This window comes from Armigeres subalbatus, chromosome 3 (assembly GCF_024139115.2).
Source record: "Armigeres subalbatus isolate Guangzhou_Male chromosome 3, GZ_Asu_2, whole genome shotgun sequence".
Taxonomy (NCBI): domain Eukaryota; kingdom Metazoa; phylum Arthropoda; class Insecta; order Diptera; family Culicidae; genus Armigeres; species Armigeres subalbatus.
The window spans coordinates 155,376,320-155,397,418 of NC_085141.1; the positions used below are offsets into that span (position 1 = coordinate 155,376,320).

The 21,099-nt window shown below is 40.1% G+C and overlaps 1 protein-coding gene across 2 annotated transcripts; it reads right to left on the reverse strand.

Annotated features, from left to right (window-relative positions):
- Window positions 1-5,580: 5,580 nt before the first annotated feature.
- Window positions 5,581-19,602, reverse strand: LOC134228076 (uncharacterized). 2 transcript variants are annotated; one of them, XM_062709855.1, is made up of 5 exons: window positions 19,451-19,602; window positions 19,068-19,237; window positions 6,377-6,518; window positions 5,983-6,191; window positions 5,581-5,923 (listed from the first exon to the last, which is right to left on the reverse strand). In XM_062709855.1, exons 1-5 carry the CDS (start codon window positions 19,504-19,506, stop codon window positions 5,790-5,792), a joined length of 711 nt encoding a protein of 236 aa, XP_062565839.1. In that variant the 5' UTR covers window positions 19,507-19,602; the 3' UTR covers window positions 5,581-5,789. The 2 variants fall into 2 exon arrangements, with proteins under 2 accessions (XP_062565839.1, XP_062565838.1); XM_062709854.1 differs by having other exon boundaries at window positions 5,983-6,194.
- Between the last annotated feature and the right edge of the window lie 1,497 nt (window positions 19,603-21,099).

Consider the following 21,099-nt stretch of genomic DNA (forward strand, 5'->3'; position numbering starts at 1 on the left):
TAAAGTAGTGTAGCTAGAGAGGGAGGGGGTGACTTACCACTGAAGCCAACGAGATGAAGTTTTTAAGGGGAGACAAAATTCATGAAATATTTGTAACGAGTTGTTTTCGGACATCGTGATGCCCGTTGCATCAATTTTAGAACGATATGATATAATCGTTACAGACAGAGGGACAGAAGGGCAGAAAGACAGAGAGACCTGGGATATTATATAAGTTATATATTTTTCAAACAACAGTTTTAATGTTTATAGCATAATTTATTAACTTTATAAAACTACAAAGTTATCAACAAACAACACTTATACCTATATTAATTATTTATTTCAACTGCTAGGCCTTCCTTTATAACAGAGCGAGTGCAACCTGGAAAATTTTGCCTATGCTGTTGAACAACTTTGAGAAGATATTGAAGCTGTTCTTCATTTTTTGTCAGTTTTCCACAAAAATCTTGAACTAGTTTAACTCCTCTTTTAGCACAGTCATTCATTACCAAAAATGAATTAATTTTATTTCTACTTTCAACAAATTCTTCCAATTCATCCCATATACTAGGATCTCCTTTGAGAAAATTTGCAGATATTCCAGAAATTAAAAAAATCTCATCGTGTTTTGAGAAACAAAATCCGAAAGCGTACAAGTAGTCAACTTATCGATCGTAGATACTTTCAATTTAATTTTTTTTACTTCTTCACCCTTACAAGATTTTAAATTGTGTGCCATTTCTTTTCTCTCATCAGTAGATATTTCTGGGTCGAAAAAAGCCAGAGCGACTAGTTCTTCACTCAAGTACCATAGATGATTTGCAAATCTTGAAGCCGCAGCCATATACACATTTCTTGATTGATCAGGGAAAGCATCTCGTAAAGTTATCAATTTTTGCCAGGTTTAGATCATTTCGTGCTGCTGATGAGGGTAAAGGAGCTTTAAACCAAGACCAAATGTAAACTCGTAAAATAAAAGCACACATTACTGGAATTTTTCGCCTTTCATCATCGGTCATGTCAAATTGGCCTATAAACAGCCATATTTAAAGACAATATATTGCTTTCGCCATCCATTTGGCATTGCTATGTGCTCCTGGTGGCGAAAATTTAATTCTTTTCACACCAAGAAATGCTAAAGATAAATTTAGCAACTCTATATAGTCTTGTCGTTGCTGTTGAATATTGAGTTGGTTTTTCAAAAATTCAATCAAATGTTGTGTTTCATCACCAAGGATCTCAATAATGTTGTTGTCTACCATATTTTCATCAAAGGATTGATCCATAGTAGGCCATGCCGATTTAAATTTTATAAAAATACTTGAAGAAGGGCCTTTTGAAGGAAATAGTTTTTCCCAAGCTGCTGTCATCAAAGCTTCGGCAATATGATGTTTACACGCCAGCCATAAAAGATCTCTGCCAATCCGCTTCTCGATTAGGGTACAAGCGCCTTTTTTGATTCCTGTATTTGCTGCTGTTGTATCAAATCCCATTGCACAGATGCGATCGCTTAGTTCCCATGCATTCATCAATTTGCAAACTTCGTTTGCCTGTCTTTCACCAGTTCCAGAAGACAATTTTGGGACTCCAAGCAGCTGAACATTTGCTCCAGAAGATACCAAAACTGGCAATCTTTCTACTTTGTCAGTACCTGAAAAGAAAAAAAATCAGATAGATTCTTTAAAAAAAAGTTAAAAATATGTTACAAATAGCTTCTTTAAAAAAAACAAATATTACCAAATGTAATCTAAAATTGTAGGAAAGAAATTTCAAATAACAAAAAACCTATCGATTACTTCAAATCATGCTTAGTTAGAAGATATCCAAAAATCATAACACAGAATAGGGAAGATCCATTAATTACGTAACGCAAAAAATGGGTATTTTCTACCCCCTCCCCCCTATGTCACACTTTTTGTATGAAGCATCTGAAATTTTTGTATGGATTGTCACACTGTGGGTAACCCCTCCCCCTCTGAGTGTTACGTAATTTATGGATGTTCCCATAACACATTTCAATGCTATAAAAAATACTCAAATATATTACCTGTGAGATCTTGAAGCAGCTTTTCATCCCAATGTACAACAAGTGGTTCATTTAGATCAAAATTGCTTTGGATATTTTGAGCAATCTCTTCGCGATATTCTGCACGGGCCCTTGAGATTGTTTGTCTGCTGACGGTAAAATCGTCTGAAAAATGGATAAAGTTGATAAAGATTTTGTTTTAGTTACAAGATACTATCAATATAATAAAATTAAACTCAAGGAGAAAGAACAATACAATAAAAGTACTGTTAAGGAGAACTTACCTAAGTTTAGTCCAGCACTTGTTAAAACCGCAGAAATAACATACATTGCATTTCGGTCGCTTAGTCCAATACGGTCTAGGGTGGCAGCTACACACTTAATTCCCAAATTCCATCTCGGTAAAGATTTTTACCGATTCTATCCAGTAATAGTAAATTTATACCGGAAGGTCAGTAAAATGTTCAGCATTTACCGATTTCAGTAATAGTTTATACCGTTGTCCCTGCATTATAAATCAAAATACTGGACCTCAGTAATGTAAACTACCGAACAACTCGGTTTAGTTGAAACTTTCGATTCTGACAAGTAATTTTAACGAGAACTCGGTAAAAATAATAAGTTCTACTGGGCTTACGGTAATTTATGTACCGAGGTCTCAGTTTATGAAAGTCCTTCGTGACGCTTGGTGTGTCGCCATATTTCCTCTCTGAATTTTTCCTTGAAGCAAATGTGCTGCTATTAAAATGTTTGTGCTGTAGCCTAAATTTGTGGTGGAAAAATCGCGTTTAGTTCAACATTGCCGGTAAGTTTTAATGATAATATCAGTAGTTATAAAAAAACTGAATTCAAATTAACATTTTTGAATATTCGTTTTTTAGATGCCCCGCTTCCACTGCGCCTAACGATTCGTCGTTTTTTTCAAATCTTCAGATTAAATATGGCTACATGCAATGCTACAAGTACTGAAGCGTTTTCAGGAATCTGCGGATCGCCCTTACTTTTCTGATAGAACCACTTAAACCTGTGGTGACCAATAAAATGGAACTTCCAATGAAAAAAATCCGATTAAAAATCATGAAAAAATTAAAATCTGTTGTTTTTGTTACTATAAGCAAGAAAACCAAATGTTCTATTACAATTTAAATCGGTAGATGTAATTACAGAAGTCCGCACTATTTTTACAGATATACCAGTAATGCTTTACCGAGTGCTCAGTAGCTGTTTACAGATTAGCTCGGTATTTTTTGACATTTAGCCATCGTGGATACATAACCGAACACTCGGTAAACTGTTGAAGTCGTTTACCGAGGTGCCTGCCGAGAGCTCAGCTGTTGAGAATTCGGTAATTCAGCAACCGAGCCCGGTAATCTAAATTAAGTGTGTAGTATAGGAGTCATTATTTTTGATATACTTCGCTCGGAAAACGCTCTACTAGTGGAGGGTTCCTCATCTGGAAGCAAGACATAAAAATATTGACATATAGTAGAAGTTACCATCTTATTTGATTATATTCTTACCTCCTCCATCAATAGTAAAAACGCTGGTAGCTGATTGAGATTCCAAGGAAGGCTCTGGTTCCGTTGTTGGTTCTTCTTGGATTTTGCCTTTTTTAACTCTCGCAAAAGCAGATCCAGGCCTTCCAACTTCCCTTTGCAGAATAAGGAACTGTTTATCCTTATCGTTTTTAATCAAATTTAATGCAATTCGTCGAGCAATGTCAAACAATCGATCCAAATTATTAAAGAAACTAGACTCTTGCTCTTTCTGATTATCTCCCGCGTGAGAAGATTTTTTGATAATTGCTCGCATTTTGTTAAATAATTTTAGGATCTTAACAACAGCATTGTAGTGTTGCATTAGAGAAATTCTATATTTCTCCCAAAAAATTTGAAGTTCAGTTACTACAGTTTTAGCAGCTGGTTTTATACTCAAGTGTTGATTTTTCATCATAAAACGCATCCGACCAAGCACATCACCGTTTGAAGGCAACTTTACACCTTTAAAACTTTCAATTGGGACAACAAGTTCCATACTTAATTCTTCCTTGGATTTTGAATCCATTTTATGTATTCCACTTGCACGATCAAATATCACTTCACAAAAGCAAGAAGCACATTTTTCTTGCAGGACCAGTGGTTTTGGAGATACAACGATTTGAAGAGTGAAAAATTAGTTACGTTATATCGAGGTATACCTGTAGAAATAAAGAGCTTTTATTTGATTTGTTAATACAACAAATAGGCCTAATGATTTGGGAGTTACAATTTTATGAATTTTATGAAAAAAAATCCTGAAATGATCGATTTTTCTGACTACACTATATTGAAATTGGTCACCATAAAGGGGAAATAATAAAATGGGTCCAATATTGTTCTATAAGGAACGATCCTACCAAATATAAGATAATTTTGAGGGATCATATCAATAATGTTGGAACTGGATGGCTGTATATTTTTATTTGAGGCTAACAAAATCAATGGAAGAAGTAGGGACACGGCAGGTATTTCCGTCCATCGTCGTAGAGGCTAAAACCAACTAAAGCAACGTCCATTTGCTAGAACTTCACTATAGTCGAACGTTTCATCTGAGCATACGATTTGATACCGATGAGTTTGTCAAAAAAGTGTCTCTTTCATTCGTTTTCGAGACTATGACGAAGAGACGAAAATGCCTGCCCTAACCCTACTTAATTTATTTCGTGTATTTACATTCACGCTTCGAAAACTGAACTCTAAACTATAGCATAAATTAAACTTGACCAAATTTTGAGTTCTTCAATTTATGTCAATTTTGAGTATTTTTTTTTTAGCGTGTTAGCTCGAAGATAAAACGACGCCAGAAAATTGCGAGATTAAACATCGAACAATATCCCGGATGCGTTTTTCTACTTAAAAAAAAGATCCCCCCTTGCCCCCCCTTATTCACTCCCTCCCTCTCTAGCTACACTACTGTACAGAGTACGGAAAGTATTCACCAATCGGATAAAAATTCGCGAGATTGCGTGATAATCATGCATTTAATTTCGCACGGCACCGAATACGAATGCATCGCCGCCGCAATGGTCGGTACGTTGCTCTCATTTTAAACACCCCTGGAGGACACGCTCGACACCCTCGACTTTGGATGCTTATAACTTGGCCAGTTTCAAAGGGATTTACATCCGGCCTTCACCAGTCGCTTCCTTATATAAAAAAGATTCTACATTTTGTCCACAACAGCAATCCGTCGACTACAGCGCCACCTAGAAGCAAAAAACTGAAACGGTTGCGTTTCGCCATACATTTGGATCACTTTTCCCATACAAACTTTGAGCCATTTGCGCACGCCAACCACTGGACCGAATGAGCTGAAATTTTCAGGGAGCTTCTGGGACCCCCAAACTGTCATTTAAGGGTGCAAGGTTTGAAATTCCAGACTCTCCACTTTTTTCATATAAGCTTGGGCCACTCTAATGCCCATGTTCCAGCTGGAATTAGAGCCATAGTCCCCACCGAGAAGTAATCGTTATCTAATGAAAGCGATTTCTGCAAACCCTGGATGTGATAAATAAGTAAAGTTGAACTTAAAAGTTTTAATGTAATTTCTTTTATTTAAAAAAGGACGCGTTGTGTAATATCCCTAGTTTGGCCAAATAAATACAGAAGATAAAATTTTAAGTCATAAATAAAAGCTTCACTTACACTTCTTATTATTAAACTAATATCACAACTGAATGACTAGTAAATGTTGGAAGACGGAACAGACAATTCTTGTGACAGGAAAATCAATTTAATTTAGCCTAGATGAGATGCGGCGGTGGTCCGCACCCAAGACTATCGGTTGACCCAAGAGCAAGGGATGTCAAAATGGTGCGCCTTCCAGGGTGTACTCCAAGGTTCTCCCAATTGATCCACGATAGCCGCGCTGTCAAATCTACCAATATGAGGATTTTATTAAGAATTTGAATTAGATTTAATTATTTATACCATTACCACTAGTATTCCAGCTCGCTCTGTCGGCTTTGATCTCACCACGTAGACACTTCTCAACGTATGTTAGTGGATCGTAGTCCGCGTCAAGTACTTCCCGCAGCAGAGCAATGTACGCGATCGCCAATCGTAAAGTATCAATTTTGCTCAAACGTTTCTCATACGGAAATGTTGGCACATGTACGCGAAGTTCGTCAAAAGCTGAGTTTATGCTGCTGTTTGAAAGTAAATGATGATAAAACTGGATTAGTTTCATATAGCTCAAGACTAAAAGGATAGACATTTTCGCTTGGTAGCACCATATTTGTTGAACATTTTGTAAGTTTAAATAATAAGGTGCTAGCTAATAAAATGTCTACTACTGTAGTATTGAATAGGTTATTAGGATCATCCTTACCCGTTGGGGGCAGATCTCATGACTCGTTTACGTTCTCTGACGTTGGTTTGCTGACGTTGTATTTTATATGGAGCAGCATTATAAGGATGGTTCATAGAATTGGACAGCGATGGACTTACAGAGTTGGGCGAATCCAAACAATCTGAAAAAGAAATAATTTAAAATATGGATATAATGCCTTTTCAAAGTTTATTTTTTAGGCTTAGTTTCTCTCTCTCTGTGAAAATAAGGCGTTTTATTTAATCATTCACTAACCCGTATGCATAACGTTTCCATTTCTTCTTCTTCTCAAATGGTTCTACATTTTAATTGGAACTTGGCCTGCTTTTCAGCTTAGTATTATTATAGCATTTCTCGCTTAACTTTTCAAAAGGACCTAAGTAACATTTTTTTCATGAATTAATTTGAATCCTGCAATCAGTAGCTTTCATGTTGTTCTGTTGATTGCGCTATTCAAATTAATTCATGAAAAAAATGTTACTTAGGTCCTTTTGAAAAGTTAAGCGAGATTTCCTCAGTTAATATTTGAAAGCTTTTCTATGCCCTTGTGTGATAAGTATAATGGATACACTATGCCCAGGGAGTCGAGAAGGTTTACACTTATTAAGAATACACTCACGTGGAGGGTCATTTTTGTGAAATTCGTTCATGCGCGTATGTGAAGTGGCACGATTCATAAGTTCATTGATTCACGAGGTTCAAAAGCGGCAGCCACGAGATAAATGAGTTCATGGTCTGGCACAAAGTCTGGCACAAAAGGCAAAGCCGTCAACCATACGACCATGTGCGGGACCGGACAATGACCTGGGTTTAAGTATCGTTGACCCCAGCTCTTTTAAATTAGTATTCGGGTTGGGAAACGAGATGGAAGATAGGCTCCAAATGTTCGGAGATGATTAAAATTAGCATCCTCAACAAAGGAAAGGATCGGTGCTCGGAATGGGGATTTTTCGTCTTTTCGCGAATAATCAACTTTGTTGATTTCCGCGGAATCTCCGGCGACAGAGATCTGAAATCCCGCGCCTTGATCTGAGGATCCTTAAACTTGACTCTTTCACTTCGATCTGGTCTGTGGAAGAGGCGAAAGGGGTCTTAGTTAATTTCCGCGCCGTGGTGTGAAGTTCAGGTATGGACTTAGAAAAACGAGAAGATTTTCTGCCTTACTAATTTGGATTTTCCCCCATTTCCCTCAAACAGTTAGGCAGGCAAGTTAGAGAGCCTAGTGTGTGCCAGTAACGTAGAGTAGTGCGTGCGTTGACTTGGAAGCTAAAGGTAATTCTGGTGTGACATAAATGTGCAATGTGAGTAGAAAATAATCGTCAAGCAATGGCAGATTGATAGCGAATGTTGTGAGGCCCGTCACACCACAACCCCCGTCAGCGACCGCCTACGACCCCACTCGCCAGCTTCGAGGCATTCCCGGCGGTACACGTGGCCGGCCAGAGAGGGCAGCGTACGCCATTTTCCCGCGCCCTAGGCAGGGCGAAAACAACAGATCGAGGGTCAATCTGGTGGAATTCGACCAAGCAAGTTATCGTCGGCCCGTTTGTGAACGAGAATCCACGGTAAAAAAAGCTTCCCGGAGCCGGATTCGGCACCACTACGCCACCGAAGAGAGACGACCGCCCGCAGAAATCATACCGCGTCGTTCGAGACGACCATCCCCAGTGTAGGCAGCGTTCCCGTCGTGACGAACAACGGCGATGTACCAATGAGCCAGCCGTAGCGTTTCTCGGAGTCCACCGGAGTAAGAGAACCGCGTCCCGAACGCGGCGGTGGCCAATCTTTAGACGCCGAGCTTCTATGAAGTAAAGCAGCAAAACCGTGAGTACATGCATGCAAATTTTCTCCCAAGCGCTTGGTAATAATTTGCCCCTAGCCTGAGTTGAACCGCTTGTGTGGCTGCCGTTCATTTACCTTCCACTTTGAGCTTAGGTAGTTCGATCTCACCGATAAAAGCCAATGAAAATCAATCAATAAGTTTCTCGCGGTGATGAAACCTCATAAACAATCAATTTAACATGGTCAAAACGTGAACGGAACGAATCGCAATGTTCACAAGCCTTGTAGAGTACACCAAAGCTTTCGTTTAGAGGTTGTTGCGACGCTTTTTGGCTTTTATATCTATTGTAAGATTTTTTTTTTCAAAATTGAAAATAACCCAAAAACACTAAATCGACTCGAGCCACCTCGAAATTTTATCCGAATTAGCTGCAAATTTGACAGCATAAGAATTGTGATTCTGGGCTGACCGTTTGAATTTTTGATACTTTTTGAAAACATGAAGAGATCTAATACACACACATACACACGTACAGACAGACATCATCTTATTTCGTTCAGCTGAGTCGATTGATATACATATAACACTATGGATCTCACATCCTTCTATAAAAGTTTGTTTTTGGAGCGAACGTATAGTCTTTGCAGGCTTTTACGTATATTTAACAACATTGTGGTTTATCAATTATTAACCCTCTAATGCCCAAAAAGGCCTTTATGGGTACTTTGATTATTTCTTGTAATTTTCAATTATTCAGAATTCTAAATGTTTTTGATTTTGGTCAATAAATGAAACTTCAATGCATACTTGGCTAAAAATTAAATCAATTTCTTTACATTAAAACATATATTGAGAAAAACGAGTTTTTTTTATTGTTTTTATCCATGTACATTTGAAGTGTGAAATATGTGAAGTTTAGTATTTGACCCACAAACAACCTAATAAAATGAAAGGTAGAGGTGGTGCATTATAGGAATACTATGAAATATGTCTCCAACTTCTTATACGGAAAATAATAAATAATTCGTGCACACGTATACGTGTGCTTTAATTCATTTTATGCTGGATACCTTGCACGTGCACGCAGCTTGAAAACCCGCTACGTGGGTATTGGCCCTAATATTTCTGAAACGTTGCGCTGTTAACCTCTATCGCCCGCTAGTTTCCTGAACTCTGGAAACACTCGTATGTGTTCCCGTTCCACAAAAAAGGAGTCGAGCGGAACATTTCCAATTACCGTGGAAATTACCTCCTTGTCTGCCTGTTTTAAAAACTAAATCGATTTCGACCAACATGGTTTTTATCCAAAGCGGTCGGTTGGTACGAACTTGGTACAATTCACGTCTAGCTGCCTTCGTTCTATGGATTTTGGATGGCAAGTTGATGCAGTGTATATGGATCTGAAAGCCGCATTCGATGCTGTAGACCATGCAATTTATGATATTCGGCGTCTCATAACCGGCTGTGGATTGGTTCGGTTGATATCTGGTGGACCGTCTGGTACGGGTTAAGATTGGCACCCAGGAATCTGAAGCTTTTGCAAACAATTCGGGAGTACCTCAAGGCAGGGATGCCAGATACAATTTTTATAAGTCCGTATCAATTTCAGCAAAATGTATGTATTTGTCTGTATGGAGTTTAGAAGGTACAAGAATTTAAAAATATTCAAAAAATCATGTACTTTTGACAACGTAGAATATCGAGGTTATACATATTCTTGAAGTTATGCTAAGTTTAGACAAGGGAAGTGAATTGAACAAGTCGCTTGAATTGAACGTCTAAACACCTTCATTCAACTCACTTGAACAAATTCAACTTCTGGCAAGTCAATTGAATTTAACTGAGTTGTTCAACTCACTTGCTCTGTCAAAACGTAGCATTACTGTAAAGTTATGGTGGAATTAAATAGGATAATATACTATCTCGTCTTTTGACAAGTGAAGATATTCCACTAAAAAGCTTTGAAAATTTTTCTTATCAATATGTATTGCGAGAAAAGAGAAAAATTCTAGTTTTGCGGAGCAAAGAAGAATAAGCAGACTGAGTGTCGGAAACTTCAAAATGGCATGCACTGTACGAAAAGTGTTGATATTTATTGATATTAAGAATATTCGAGAAATCTAAAATGTTTCTAAATCACATAAATATATGACAAAATGCCTTCAAAGGACCCTGGTTCGAATTTTTCAATCTTCTCGCAATATATTGTTACATAAATTGATAATATTTACGGAATTTCCCAACTGAAAAGAAAGGAAGTTCTAAAGAGCCACAGAAGAAATAAATCCGTTTGGAAACCCAAAGAATGAAACGGACATCTTTTGGGCTTACAAACAGAGAACCTTTGGTCTTTCATACTTACTTTTGGCTTTCAAACGGAATCTTTTAAGACTTCGGTATCCTAAAAGGATATCCCTTGTACAGAATGAGAAAAAAAATCTCGTCTCCACTCGGAATTCCAAAAGAATTCCTTTCGAAAGTCTAAAAGGAATCCGTTTGAAAGTAAAGTCCCAAATACTTTGGTTCAGCAGCCCAACAAGGTTCCGTTCGGAAACCCAAAAGAATTCTGGTTTGGAAGCCCAAAAGAATTTCGTTCAGAAATATAAAAGAATTCCTTCCAATCCAAAATAATTTCGTTCAGAAACCTAGAGGAAGGACTTATTTGGATTTACGTACCGAGATTTTTTTGATTTTATGAAAGGGGCTCGTTTTGGCTTTCAGAAAGAACTCTTCTGGGTTTTCAAATCGATTCCTTTTGCAGTTCCGAGCAAAATCCTTTTAGGGCGTCGGTAGGAAATCCCTTAAGTATTCTAATGGAATCCCTTGTCCAGAAGCAGAAAAAGATTCCGTTCAGAAGCCCAGAACGCTCCAAACGAAAGTCTAGAAGTGTTTCTTTAGAAAGTGCAAAAGGGCTCCGTCGGAAGACCAAAAGTATTCCGATCGGGATTCTAGAATGATTATGATCAGAATCCCATGTTAATTCCGTTTAGAAGTCCAAAAGAATTTCGTTCAGAAACTCTAAAGGATTCCCTTAGTAAACCTATAGGTAGGATTACGTTCGGAAGTTCACATAATTCTTACGAACGGGTATATTTTGGGCATTCTAATGGAATTCTTATGGGCTTTCGAGCGGGATCATTTTGGGCTTTAGCAGGTTTTTTACGCGGTTGGAATTGATTTATTTTCTCGGTTAACTTGAGCTTTCACAGGTTTTAAATACCTCCTGAATTTTCTTTGTTTTTTTTTGTTAGTTTTTTCGTGGGGTTAATTCATAGTTTCATTGACGCTGAAGGTCGTAAACGACTAAAACCAAACCGTGTAAAAAAGTAGTTAATTTTGGACTTCTGAATCTATTCTTTTTAGGTTTCCGAAAGGATTCAAAGAATCTATCCGTTTGGAATTCTAAAAGGATTCTGTTTGAAATCCAAAAGGAATTCCGTTCAGAAGCCTAAATGGCTCCGCAGGCCATCTGCGAGTTGTGGGGCTTGCCTAGGATGTGGTGGGGTTTGACAGTAGGCCCTGTTAAATTCCTATAAAAAGCTGCATGTATCCGCAAGTAGGCCCCACCAAAGCGACCGTGTGCCGCTCAAAGCACACAAGCCCAAGTCCTGTCCAAGGATGTGTAAGCTGAGGATTAAAGGCCGTTTCTTCAACTATAGCATCATCAACGTGCACTGCCCACACGAAGGGAGACCCGACGACGAGAAAGAAGCGTTCTACGCACAGCTGGAGAAGACATACGATGGATGCCCACTGCAGGACGTCAAAATCGTCATCGGTGACAAGAACGCTCAGGCAGGAAGGGAGGAAATGTATAGACCGGTCATCGGACCGGATAGTCTGCACACCGTATCGAATGACAACGGCCAACGATGCATAAACTTCGCAGCCTCCCGCGGAATGGTAGTCCGAAGAACCTTCTTTTCCCGCAAAAATATCCACAAGGCCACATGGAGATCACCTAACCAAGAAACGGAAAACGAAATCGACCACGTTCTAATCGACGGTAAATTCTTCTCCGACATCACGAACGTCCGCACTTACCGCAGTGCGAATATTGAACCCGACCACTACCTCGTTGCAGTATGTCTGCGCTCAAAACTCTCGACGGTGTACAACACGCGTCGAAGTCGGACGCCGCGGCTTAGCATTGGGCGGCTACAAGACGGTAGACTAGCCCAAGAATACGCGCAGCAGCTGGAAGTGGCACCCCCAACGTCTCTTGAAGATGGCTGGAGAGATATTCGATCAGCCATATTGGTAGCACCGCAACCGCTGCACTTAGCACGGTGCCCCCGGATCAGAGAAACGACTGGTATGACGGCGAATGTGAGCAGTTAGTAGAAGAGAAGAATGCAGCATGGGCGAGATTGCTGCAACACCGCACGAGGGCGAACGAGGCACGATATAAACAGGCGCGGAACAGACAAAACTCGATTTTCCGGAGGAAAAAGCGTCAGCAGGAAGATCGAGACCGTGAAGAGATGGAGCAACTGTATCGCGCTAATAACACACGAAAGTTCTATGAGAAGTTGAACCGTTCACGTAAGGGCCACGTGCCACAGCCTGATATGTGTAACGAACGAGCGTGAGGTGATCCAAAGGTGGCGGCAGCACTACGAAGAGCACCTGAATGGCGATGTGGCAGACGAAGATGACGGTATGGTGATGGACCTGGCGGAACTCGCGCAGGACATAATTCTACCGGCTCCGGATCTCCAGGAAATCCAGGAGGAGATTGGCCGGCTGAAGATCAACAAAGCCCCTGAGGTTGACCAACAACCAGGAGAGCTATTTAAACACGGTGGTGAGGCACTGGCTAGAGCACTGCACTGGGTCATTACCAAGATTTGGGAGGAGGAAGTTTTGCCGCAGGAGTGGATGGAAGGTGTCGTGTGTCCCATCTACAAAAAGGGCGATAGCAACTACCGCGGTTTGTAGCAACTACCGCGCCATCACATTGCTGAACGCCGCCTACAAGGTACTCTCCCAAATTTTTTGCCGTCGACTAGCACTAATTACAAGGGAGTTCGTGGGGCAGTACCAGGCGGGTTTTATGGGCGAACGCTCCATCACGGACCAGGTGTTCGTCATTCGTCAAGTACTGCAGAAATGCCGCGAATACAACGTGCCCACACATCATCTATTCATCGACTTCAAAGCCGCATATGATACAATCGATCGGGACCAGCTATGGCAGCTAATGCACGAACACGGATTTCCGGATAAACTGACACGGTTGATCAAAGCGACGATGGATCGGATGATGTGCGTAATTCGAGTTTCTGGGGCATTCTCGAGTCCCTTCGAAACCCGCAGAGGGTTACGGCAAGGTGATGGTCTTTCGTGTCTGCTATTGAACATCGCTTTGGAAGGGGTAATAATTAAGACGAGTAGTACAATTTTCAATAAGTCCGTCCAGCTATTTGGCTTCGCCGACGACATAGATATTATGGCACGTAACTTTGAGAAGATGGAGGAAGCCTACATCAAACTGAAAAGGGAAGCCAAGCTGATCGGACTAGTCATCAACACGTCGAAGACGAAATACATGATAGGAATAGGTTCAAGAGAAGACAATGTGAGCCACCCGCCGCGAGTTGGCATCGGTGGTGACGAAATCGAGGTGGTAGAAGAATTTGTGTACTTGGGCTTACTGGTGACTGCCGAAAATGATACCAACAGAGAAATTCGGAGACGCATAGTGGCTGGAAATCGTACATACTTTGGACTCCGCAAGACGCTCCGATCGAATAGAGTTCGCCGCCGTACCAAACTGACAATCTACAAAACGCTCATTAGACCGGTAGTCCTCTACGGACACGAGACCTGGACGATGCTCGTGGAGGACCAACGCGCACTCGGAGTTTTCGAAAGGAAAGTGCTGCGTACCATCTATGGTGGGGTGCAGATGGCGGACGGTACGTGGAGAAGGCGAATGAACCACGAGTTGCATCAGCTGTTGGGAGAACCATCCATCGTTCACGCCGCGAAAATCGGACGACTGCGGTGGGCCGGGCACGTAGCCAGAATGTCGGACAGTAACCCGGTGAAAATGGTTCTCGACAACGATCCGACGGGCACAAGAAGGCGAGGTGCGCAGCGGGCAAGGTGGATCGATCAGGTGGAGGACGATTTGCGGACCCTCCGCAGACTGCGTGGTTGGCGACGTGTAGCCATGAACCGAGCCGAATGGAGAAGCCGAGTCTTCGAAGTCTCTTATATACCGCACAGGCCACTTCGGCCTTAGTCTGAATAAATTAAATGAATCATTCAACAACTAGATCCCTAATGCAACGTACACACCAGTCAAGCTCAGTTTGACGAACATTGACTCCACCCCCAAGAAAACGCTTCGGTTGCTGCTTTGTTTGAACGTGTGTGAAGTTGTTCGAACAACCATTTGACAGTTGTCGGCTCGGTTGGAAAAAAATAAAACAGTTTGATTTTGGTTTGAGTTATCGGGGGTGGAGTCAAGGTCCGCCGAACATGTTTGAGCATTTGTAGTGAAGTTGCATATATTTTTTGATGGCTGGTGCTCAAGTTGGCGCTTCGGTCGTTCGTGTGTGATATTGTTGGTCGAATAAATTGGTTGTTCGTGTCGCTGTTGGTAAAACTTGATGGATGTTTGAATAAACGAGAGGTGGAGTCAATGTTGGTCAAACTGCTTGACCGTGTGTACGTTCCATAAGTGCCTGGCATAAACAGTCAGATTATTGAGGGTACTTTGCAATGGTCCTTGCAAGACAGCTGCACAGCTGAGACTACGGCATCATCTGCAAGTTGTCTGAGCGTGAGCATAAATGAATACGGGGTTACACTTTAATCAGTTAGATGAGTCTGCTACTTCTGCGTGAAGTTAAGGTGTAAAACTTCGAATTCACCACATTTTTTCTACTGCAATTTACAAAAGCCTAAATCTGACGCAATAATTTGGAATTTAAGTCATTTGTTCAATATAAATAAGCAGTTCAATGAAAGTTAACTGCCTATATTCCGGGTATTAAACCACCCGACTTGGACATTAATTTACAATGTTCTAAAAACTCATATGTGAATATGTACATTATGTGGAAGATAATGATTTGAAAAATGTTTTGGAGATAATCACTTTCCCTTCGATGGGACTCGAACCTAGCGGCTACTGAATGAGCTTGAGATTCCCAAATTGGACGCATAGTCGAATCATTCACAAATACAAAATAAGCAAATGATCTACCATTGAAACCTTTATGCACGTATGGTTCTCATAGCTCATGCTATTGAGGAAAAAATACTGGAGAAATACGTCATTTTCAAGATGGCAGATTGCGGCTTTGTTGTATACCCGAGCAAAGTCTGAGATCATAATGAAACAAGCAAACAGGTAGCCAGGGTAAATCTGCAGGACCGGACGGAATAATTCTAGCAATGCTTCAAAACGGCGAAGCAGTGCTGATTCCGCCGTTAATTGAAATTTTCAAGGCAAATCTGAGACTCAATTATATTCCATCTTCATGGAGGCAAGTAAAAGTTATCTTTATACCAAAAGTAGGAAAGCGAGATAAGACGCATCCTAAATCGCTCAGGCCCATTAGTCTTTCATTAGTTCTTTTGAAAACTATAGAAAAGGTGTTGAGTGATTATATCAACTCAAATTACATGCTTAAACATCCACTGTCTAAGTTCCAGCTTGCTTACCAGTCCGGTAAGTCAACAATTGCGGCAGTTCATACAGTGGTATCTAAAGTGGAAAAATAAATAGCACTTTGTACTTTCTTGGATATTGAAGGAGCTTTCGATAACGCTTCTTATTGGTCAATGGATCGTGCCATGAAGAAAAGAAACTTCGAACATTATCAAATGGATTCACACCATGCTTGCAAAAAGAGAAATCTCTTCAGAGCTGGGAAGTTCGTCTCTTACAGTATGGGCAACAAAAGGTTGTCCTCAAGGAGGGGTCCTCTCACCACTAATGTGGTCCTTAGTTGTAGACGATCTTCTAGGAAGCTTAGAAGAAAAAGGTTTCGAGGTTGTAGGCTTTGCTGATGATATTGTCATCGATCATAGTGAGGGAGAAATTCGACAATATCATTTCTGAAAGAATGCAATGGGCTCTAAATTTTACCCAATACACCACGAAGGCCTTAGCATTAATCCGTTTAAAATTGTAATTGAACCATTCACTAGGAAAAGGAAACATGATCTAAAAGCTCTAAAACTTGGAGGACTAGAAATTCAGCTTAGTGAACAGGTCAAATACCATATTAGTGCCTTCTGGATATGCTCTAAAACATTTGGAAGAAAATGGGGTTTAATACCAAAATTGATAAAGTGGATCTATACTTCCATTATTCGTCCAAAACTGACATATGCTGCTCTAGTATGGTGGCCAAAAACAAAAGAGGCTACTGCACAGAAGAAGCTGACAAAACTGTAAAGGTTAGTATCCATTGCTATAACGGGAGCGATGCGTAGCACCCCTTCAAAATCTTTAGATGCAATTCTTAATCTGCTACAATTGTATGAATTCGTGCAGTTAGAAGCGGAGAAGAATATGCAAAAACTTTAACGATTGAAGTTATTCAAGTCAGGCGATTTAGTGGGCCACTTGATTATTTCACAAAATTTTCAATATGGGCCAGTGATGAATATGAATAGAGACTGGATGAAACATGTGGAGAACTATGACATATGAACAACATATATGAACCATCACGTATGGTTTGGGATGTCGGAGGTCCCACTGTTCGAGACGGTTCCATAAAATTCTACACAGATAGCTCAAAAATCCAGCATTTCGCGCACGGTAATGGCTGCCGTTTTTTGACACTTGACTGTCTAGAAAAGTGTCAAAAAACGGCAGCCATTACCGTGCGCGAAATGCTGGATAGGAACAAAAACGGGTGCAGGAATCTTCGGCCCTGGGATAGCGATCTCAGCGAAAGGTGTGCCAAGAGAACTCCGTAAATCTGTACTGGGTTCCAGGACACTGTGGTATTGGAGGTAATGAAAAGGCAGCCGAGCTTGCGAAACGAGGTTCAAATACACAGTTTATTAGCCCAGAACCTTTCTGCGGTATATCATACTGTACCATAAAAATGGAATTAAAATTCTGGGAAGCACAAAGGTTGATGACCAATTTGTTGGTTGCCGAAAAGTGTGCTCAATCAAAGAGATTTATAATTCCCTATGTTAAAGTAACCGAAAAGCTCTTACAGCTCAGCAAGAGAGCTCTTTGCACCTTTACTGGCCTAATAACCGGACACTGTCCGAGCAGATATCACTTGAAAAATATTGGCCAGATTCAGAATGATATCTGTCGTTTCTGTAACATGGAACGTGAAACCTCGGAGCATCTGCTTTGCTGTTGTGATGCATTGTACAAGGGTAGATCTAAATTTCTAAATAGTGGCTTTATGTAACCAGGAGATATTTGGACTGCAAATCCTGGAAAGGTAGTGGATTTTATTAACTCAATTATACCGGACTGGGAAAATACGCGTCTTAGGTTGTTTATTTGACAAATTGTGATCAACCTAGAAGATGCGAACACATAGTTAATAGTAATCAATACCACAAAAGTTCAACTCAATGGACGCAGTGGTTCTACGCCCCAACAAAAAAAAAGCGAACAGAAAATCTATTTTGATAAATCAACATCAACATAACATCATAAATTGTTTTCAAATTTGATTCTTCATGTTTGATTACTTATTTTGTTTCAGTTTGCTGTTGATTCCTAAAAATAACTAAAACTAAATCAAAATCATTTTTTAATTTGCTCTCATCGACAGCAGAAATAGTTTTCAATTTGATGTCACAGTAAGATTGCTATAGATTTTAATCTTTTAACGGTTAAAACGACCAAAAGGATACCAATCTACGTTAGGAACCTCTGCCGGTAAATCACGCCATGTTGCGCGCCAAGCTTCATACAGGTGTGTAGGAAAGCTTGGTAAGCAATTTTAAATTATAAAAGAGCCAGTGCCACGCGGCTCGGTCTCTTTGTTATGTTAGTAGTGTCAGGTAGTTTAAATTGTTGGTCCGGTTACAAATAAGGTGTGTAGTGTAAAAGTGATAATAAAGTTTTTTAAAAATTATTCCCGGATGACAACATTCCTTACTCTAAGTTATCAAAATTAGTCGATTTCACCACTGGCGGAGCCAGCTATTGTTATTTGGTGGGGCACCGTGCAAGAATAATCGCCGTTGAAAACAATGGTGTGATTGCATCGTGCACACTTAATTTTTTTTACCGGGATCTCAGCAAAATGTTGAACTTTTACCGAGAATCGCACAGCCGTGCCCCAGTAAACATGTTTTTTGCCGAGATTTCTGTCAAAATTGCTGATAATCAGTAAATAATTTGCCGAAAATCAGCTAACAAACGCTATTTTTGCCGGAATATCAGTTATTTATTTTGTTGGCGCACGGCTGTGCGGATTTTTGCCGAGCTGCAGAAATAAAAACTGAGTGTGTGTGGTGCCCCACCTCTGTCTCCGCCAGTGGATTTCACAACAAGAAAATTAGTTATCGATTTGCTCTCAAGCTTTGCTCGGGTAATCAACAGTATATTTAAAAAGCCGCAAAAGTTCAGGTTAACCGAGAAATTAATGAATTACAATAGTAAACAAATTTAGGTGTATTGAACAAAACACATGCAATTGATGCCTTATTAACATCAAATCTCTACAAAATATTATATTCAAGAAGTTAAATAGAACCAGCTTTACCAGGAACGGGTAGGTCTTGGACGATAATATCACCATTTCCATATCTTTACGGTAGTGTCTTAGTAAACGTATATCACTATCATTGGTATTTATCTGTATTTATGCCTGTTTCAGAAATGGGTTATTTGCATCCTTGAAGTGAGAAGGTTCACACATCTACTGATTGCTGATCTACTTCAATGAAAAAACTTACCCGTGTGATGCAAATACTGATGCTGGATCTGTCTGAGACTGTTTGTATTTAGTCTGAGATTTGCTGAACCTGGATTTGTCGCCGTGGCGGGTCCCAGTTGATGATTAGCATAAACACATGACGGTAAATCCGAGATAAGATCCTCGTCAAAGCTATGGAAATTCAGCCCACTATATGCCATATCGACGGTATCCATCATCGTAAAAAGTGATTCGAAATTCAGCGGAACAATGAGAAATAGATTGAATAATTAATTGCAAATCACGATTCTTCATGCACTCTACATGTAAATTGATTTCCATTCACGTTTCGCCGCCGTTCTGGGCATGCAATAGTTCACATCAAATCACAACGATTAACACTATTTGAACATTTAAGGGCACCTTAGCGGAGGAGATGATGATGAATCCGGCAATTGGCTGCGACAGATTTTATCCATGGTATTAATTTTGAGCAGCAACTGCTTTACAAAACTCCAGTTCTTCCTAAATATCGCGCGAATTCTCGAGGGAATGGTACCAACGTACCAACCGAAAATGAGTAAATTAAATGATTGCCCCGAAAGTGGTGCGTGTCCCTTTTATAACAAATCATTTCATCGTGGGAAAACTCATTTTCACTATTAGCGTGGTGGAGTGTGCGCAAGGACCGGCAATACTGCAGCATAACTCCGCCCCTTCGAATAAATGCATGTTATTGCGGGGGGAAAGCGGCAAGGAAAAAATAGGATGGCGGTCACAATGGCGAATGAGTTTTGTAAGGTACACTGGGGGAAGTGGAAAAGGAAATTCGATAGTTCATGTTTAAATTAGTGTAAAATGATCTAAATGTAATCAACCATTATGGGCTATCAAAAACCGTCAATTTTGTACCAACTGTGTGGTAATTCATACCGTTTTAAAACGCGATATTTTTGAAGATGGAAGCAATTTTATATCATGTTTATTACTGAGGAAAGTTATTTAGTTACCCAACTGAGGGCTGCAGTGCAAGTTTTGCGGACAGTATACAAGCGTCGCTCCATAATGTTGAGCAAACAAACATTGAATGTTAAATCAAAACTGGGGGTCGATTTCGGACCACCATTCTTGAGGATGTCGAAAACGTATACTTTCACTTTTATCGGACATTGCATTTCTGATTTTTTTGAAAAATCATTATTTTTTTCCAAAAAAAAAATCAAATCCGATTTCTAAATGATGGTAATGCATTTTAATCAATGCAAAAACATGCAGAATGATCGGAGAAATGTGATCTATTCCCATAAAGAGCTTTTTTGACTTTTTTAATGTATTTTTTTCAATATATTTTATAATGAACGAGAAAGGCATCATCACTAGGGTGATTATCAGACCGCATCGTGCTTTCGTGCTGTGCGGTTCTATTTTCTCGCTTTGCTGAAGGAAGTTCTTTTTTCTTTTAATTTAAAGCTATTTTAATTTCAACAGTGCTTCTCAGCGCTATTTGTACTCACTGATCCAGTTACGATCTTTGCAAGGACCCGTGCCTTCGTTTTACGTTGGACCCGTTTGCGGAAGTAAAATTCCGACAAGCGGTGGTAATTCTGCAGGGACACCGTTCTGAGAAAAAAACCTCTTAGAAGGTAACGTCTCCACGCTCAGCAATGAGCATTAATAAAAACAAAAGAAAGGGAGAGTCTCTGATTTCTCCACTTCCTTAAGAAACAAGGTTTCAAGACCGTCCTGCCAAAGCGCGGAAAAAATAGAAGGAAGCTGGAGACTTCAGATGTTCCTTCTAACTCTAACATTGGAAATAATTCTGCTTTTATCGAACTGAGCAATCAGTTCGATTTGACTAATGATGAAATTGGGCAAATCGAATCTACCTCTAGCCCAGGTGATTCGATTCATGCGAAAAAGCAAGGATTCCGCCAATTCTGGTATCTGTGCCAAGTTTTCTGGCATTAGGAATGAGATTTTGAGTAACCTTCAGTGGATCAAGGTTTCATTTCAGATTGCCAGAAAGGGTGACTGCCGCGTCTGGCCGGGATCCTTTGACGGTCGCAAACGTC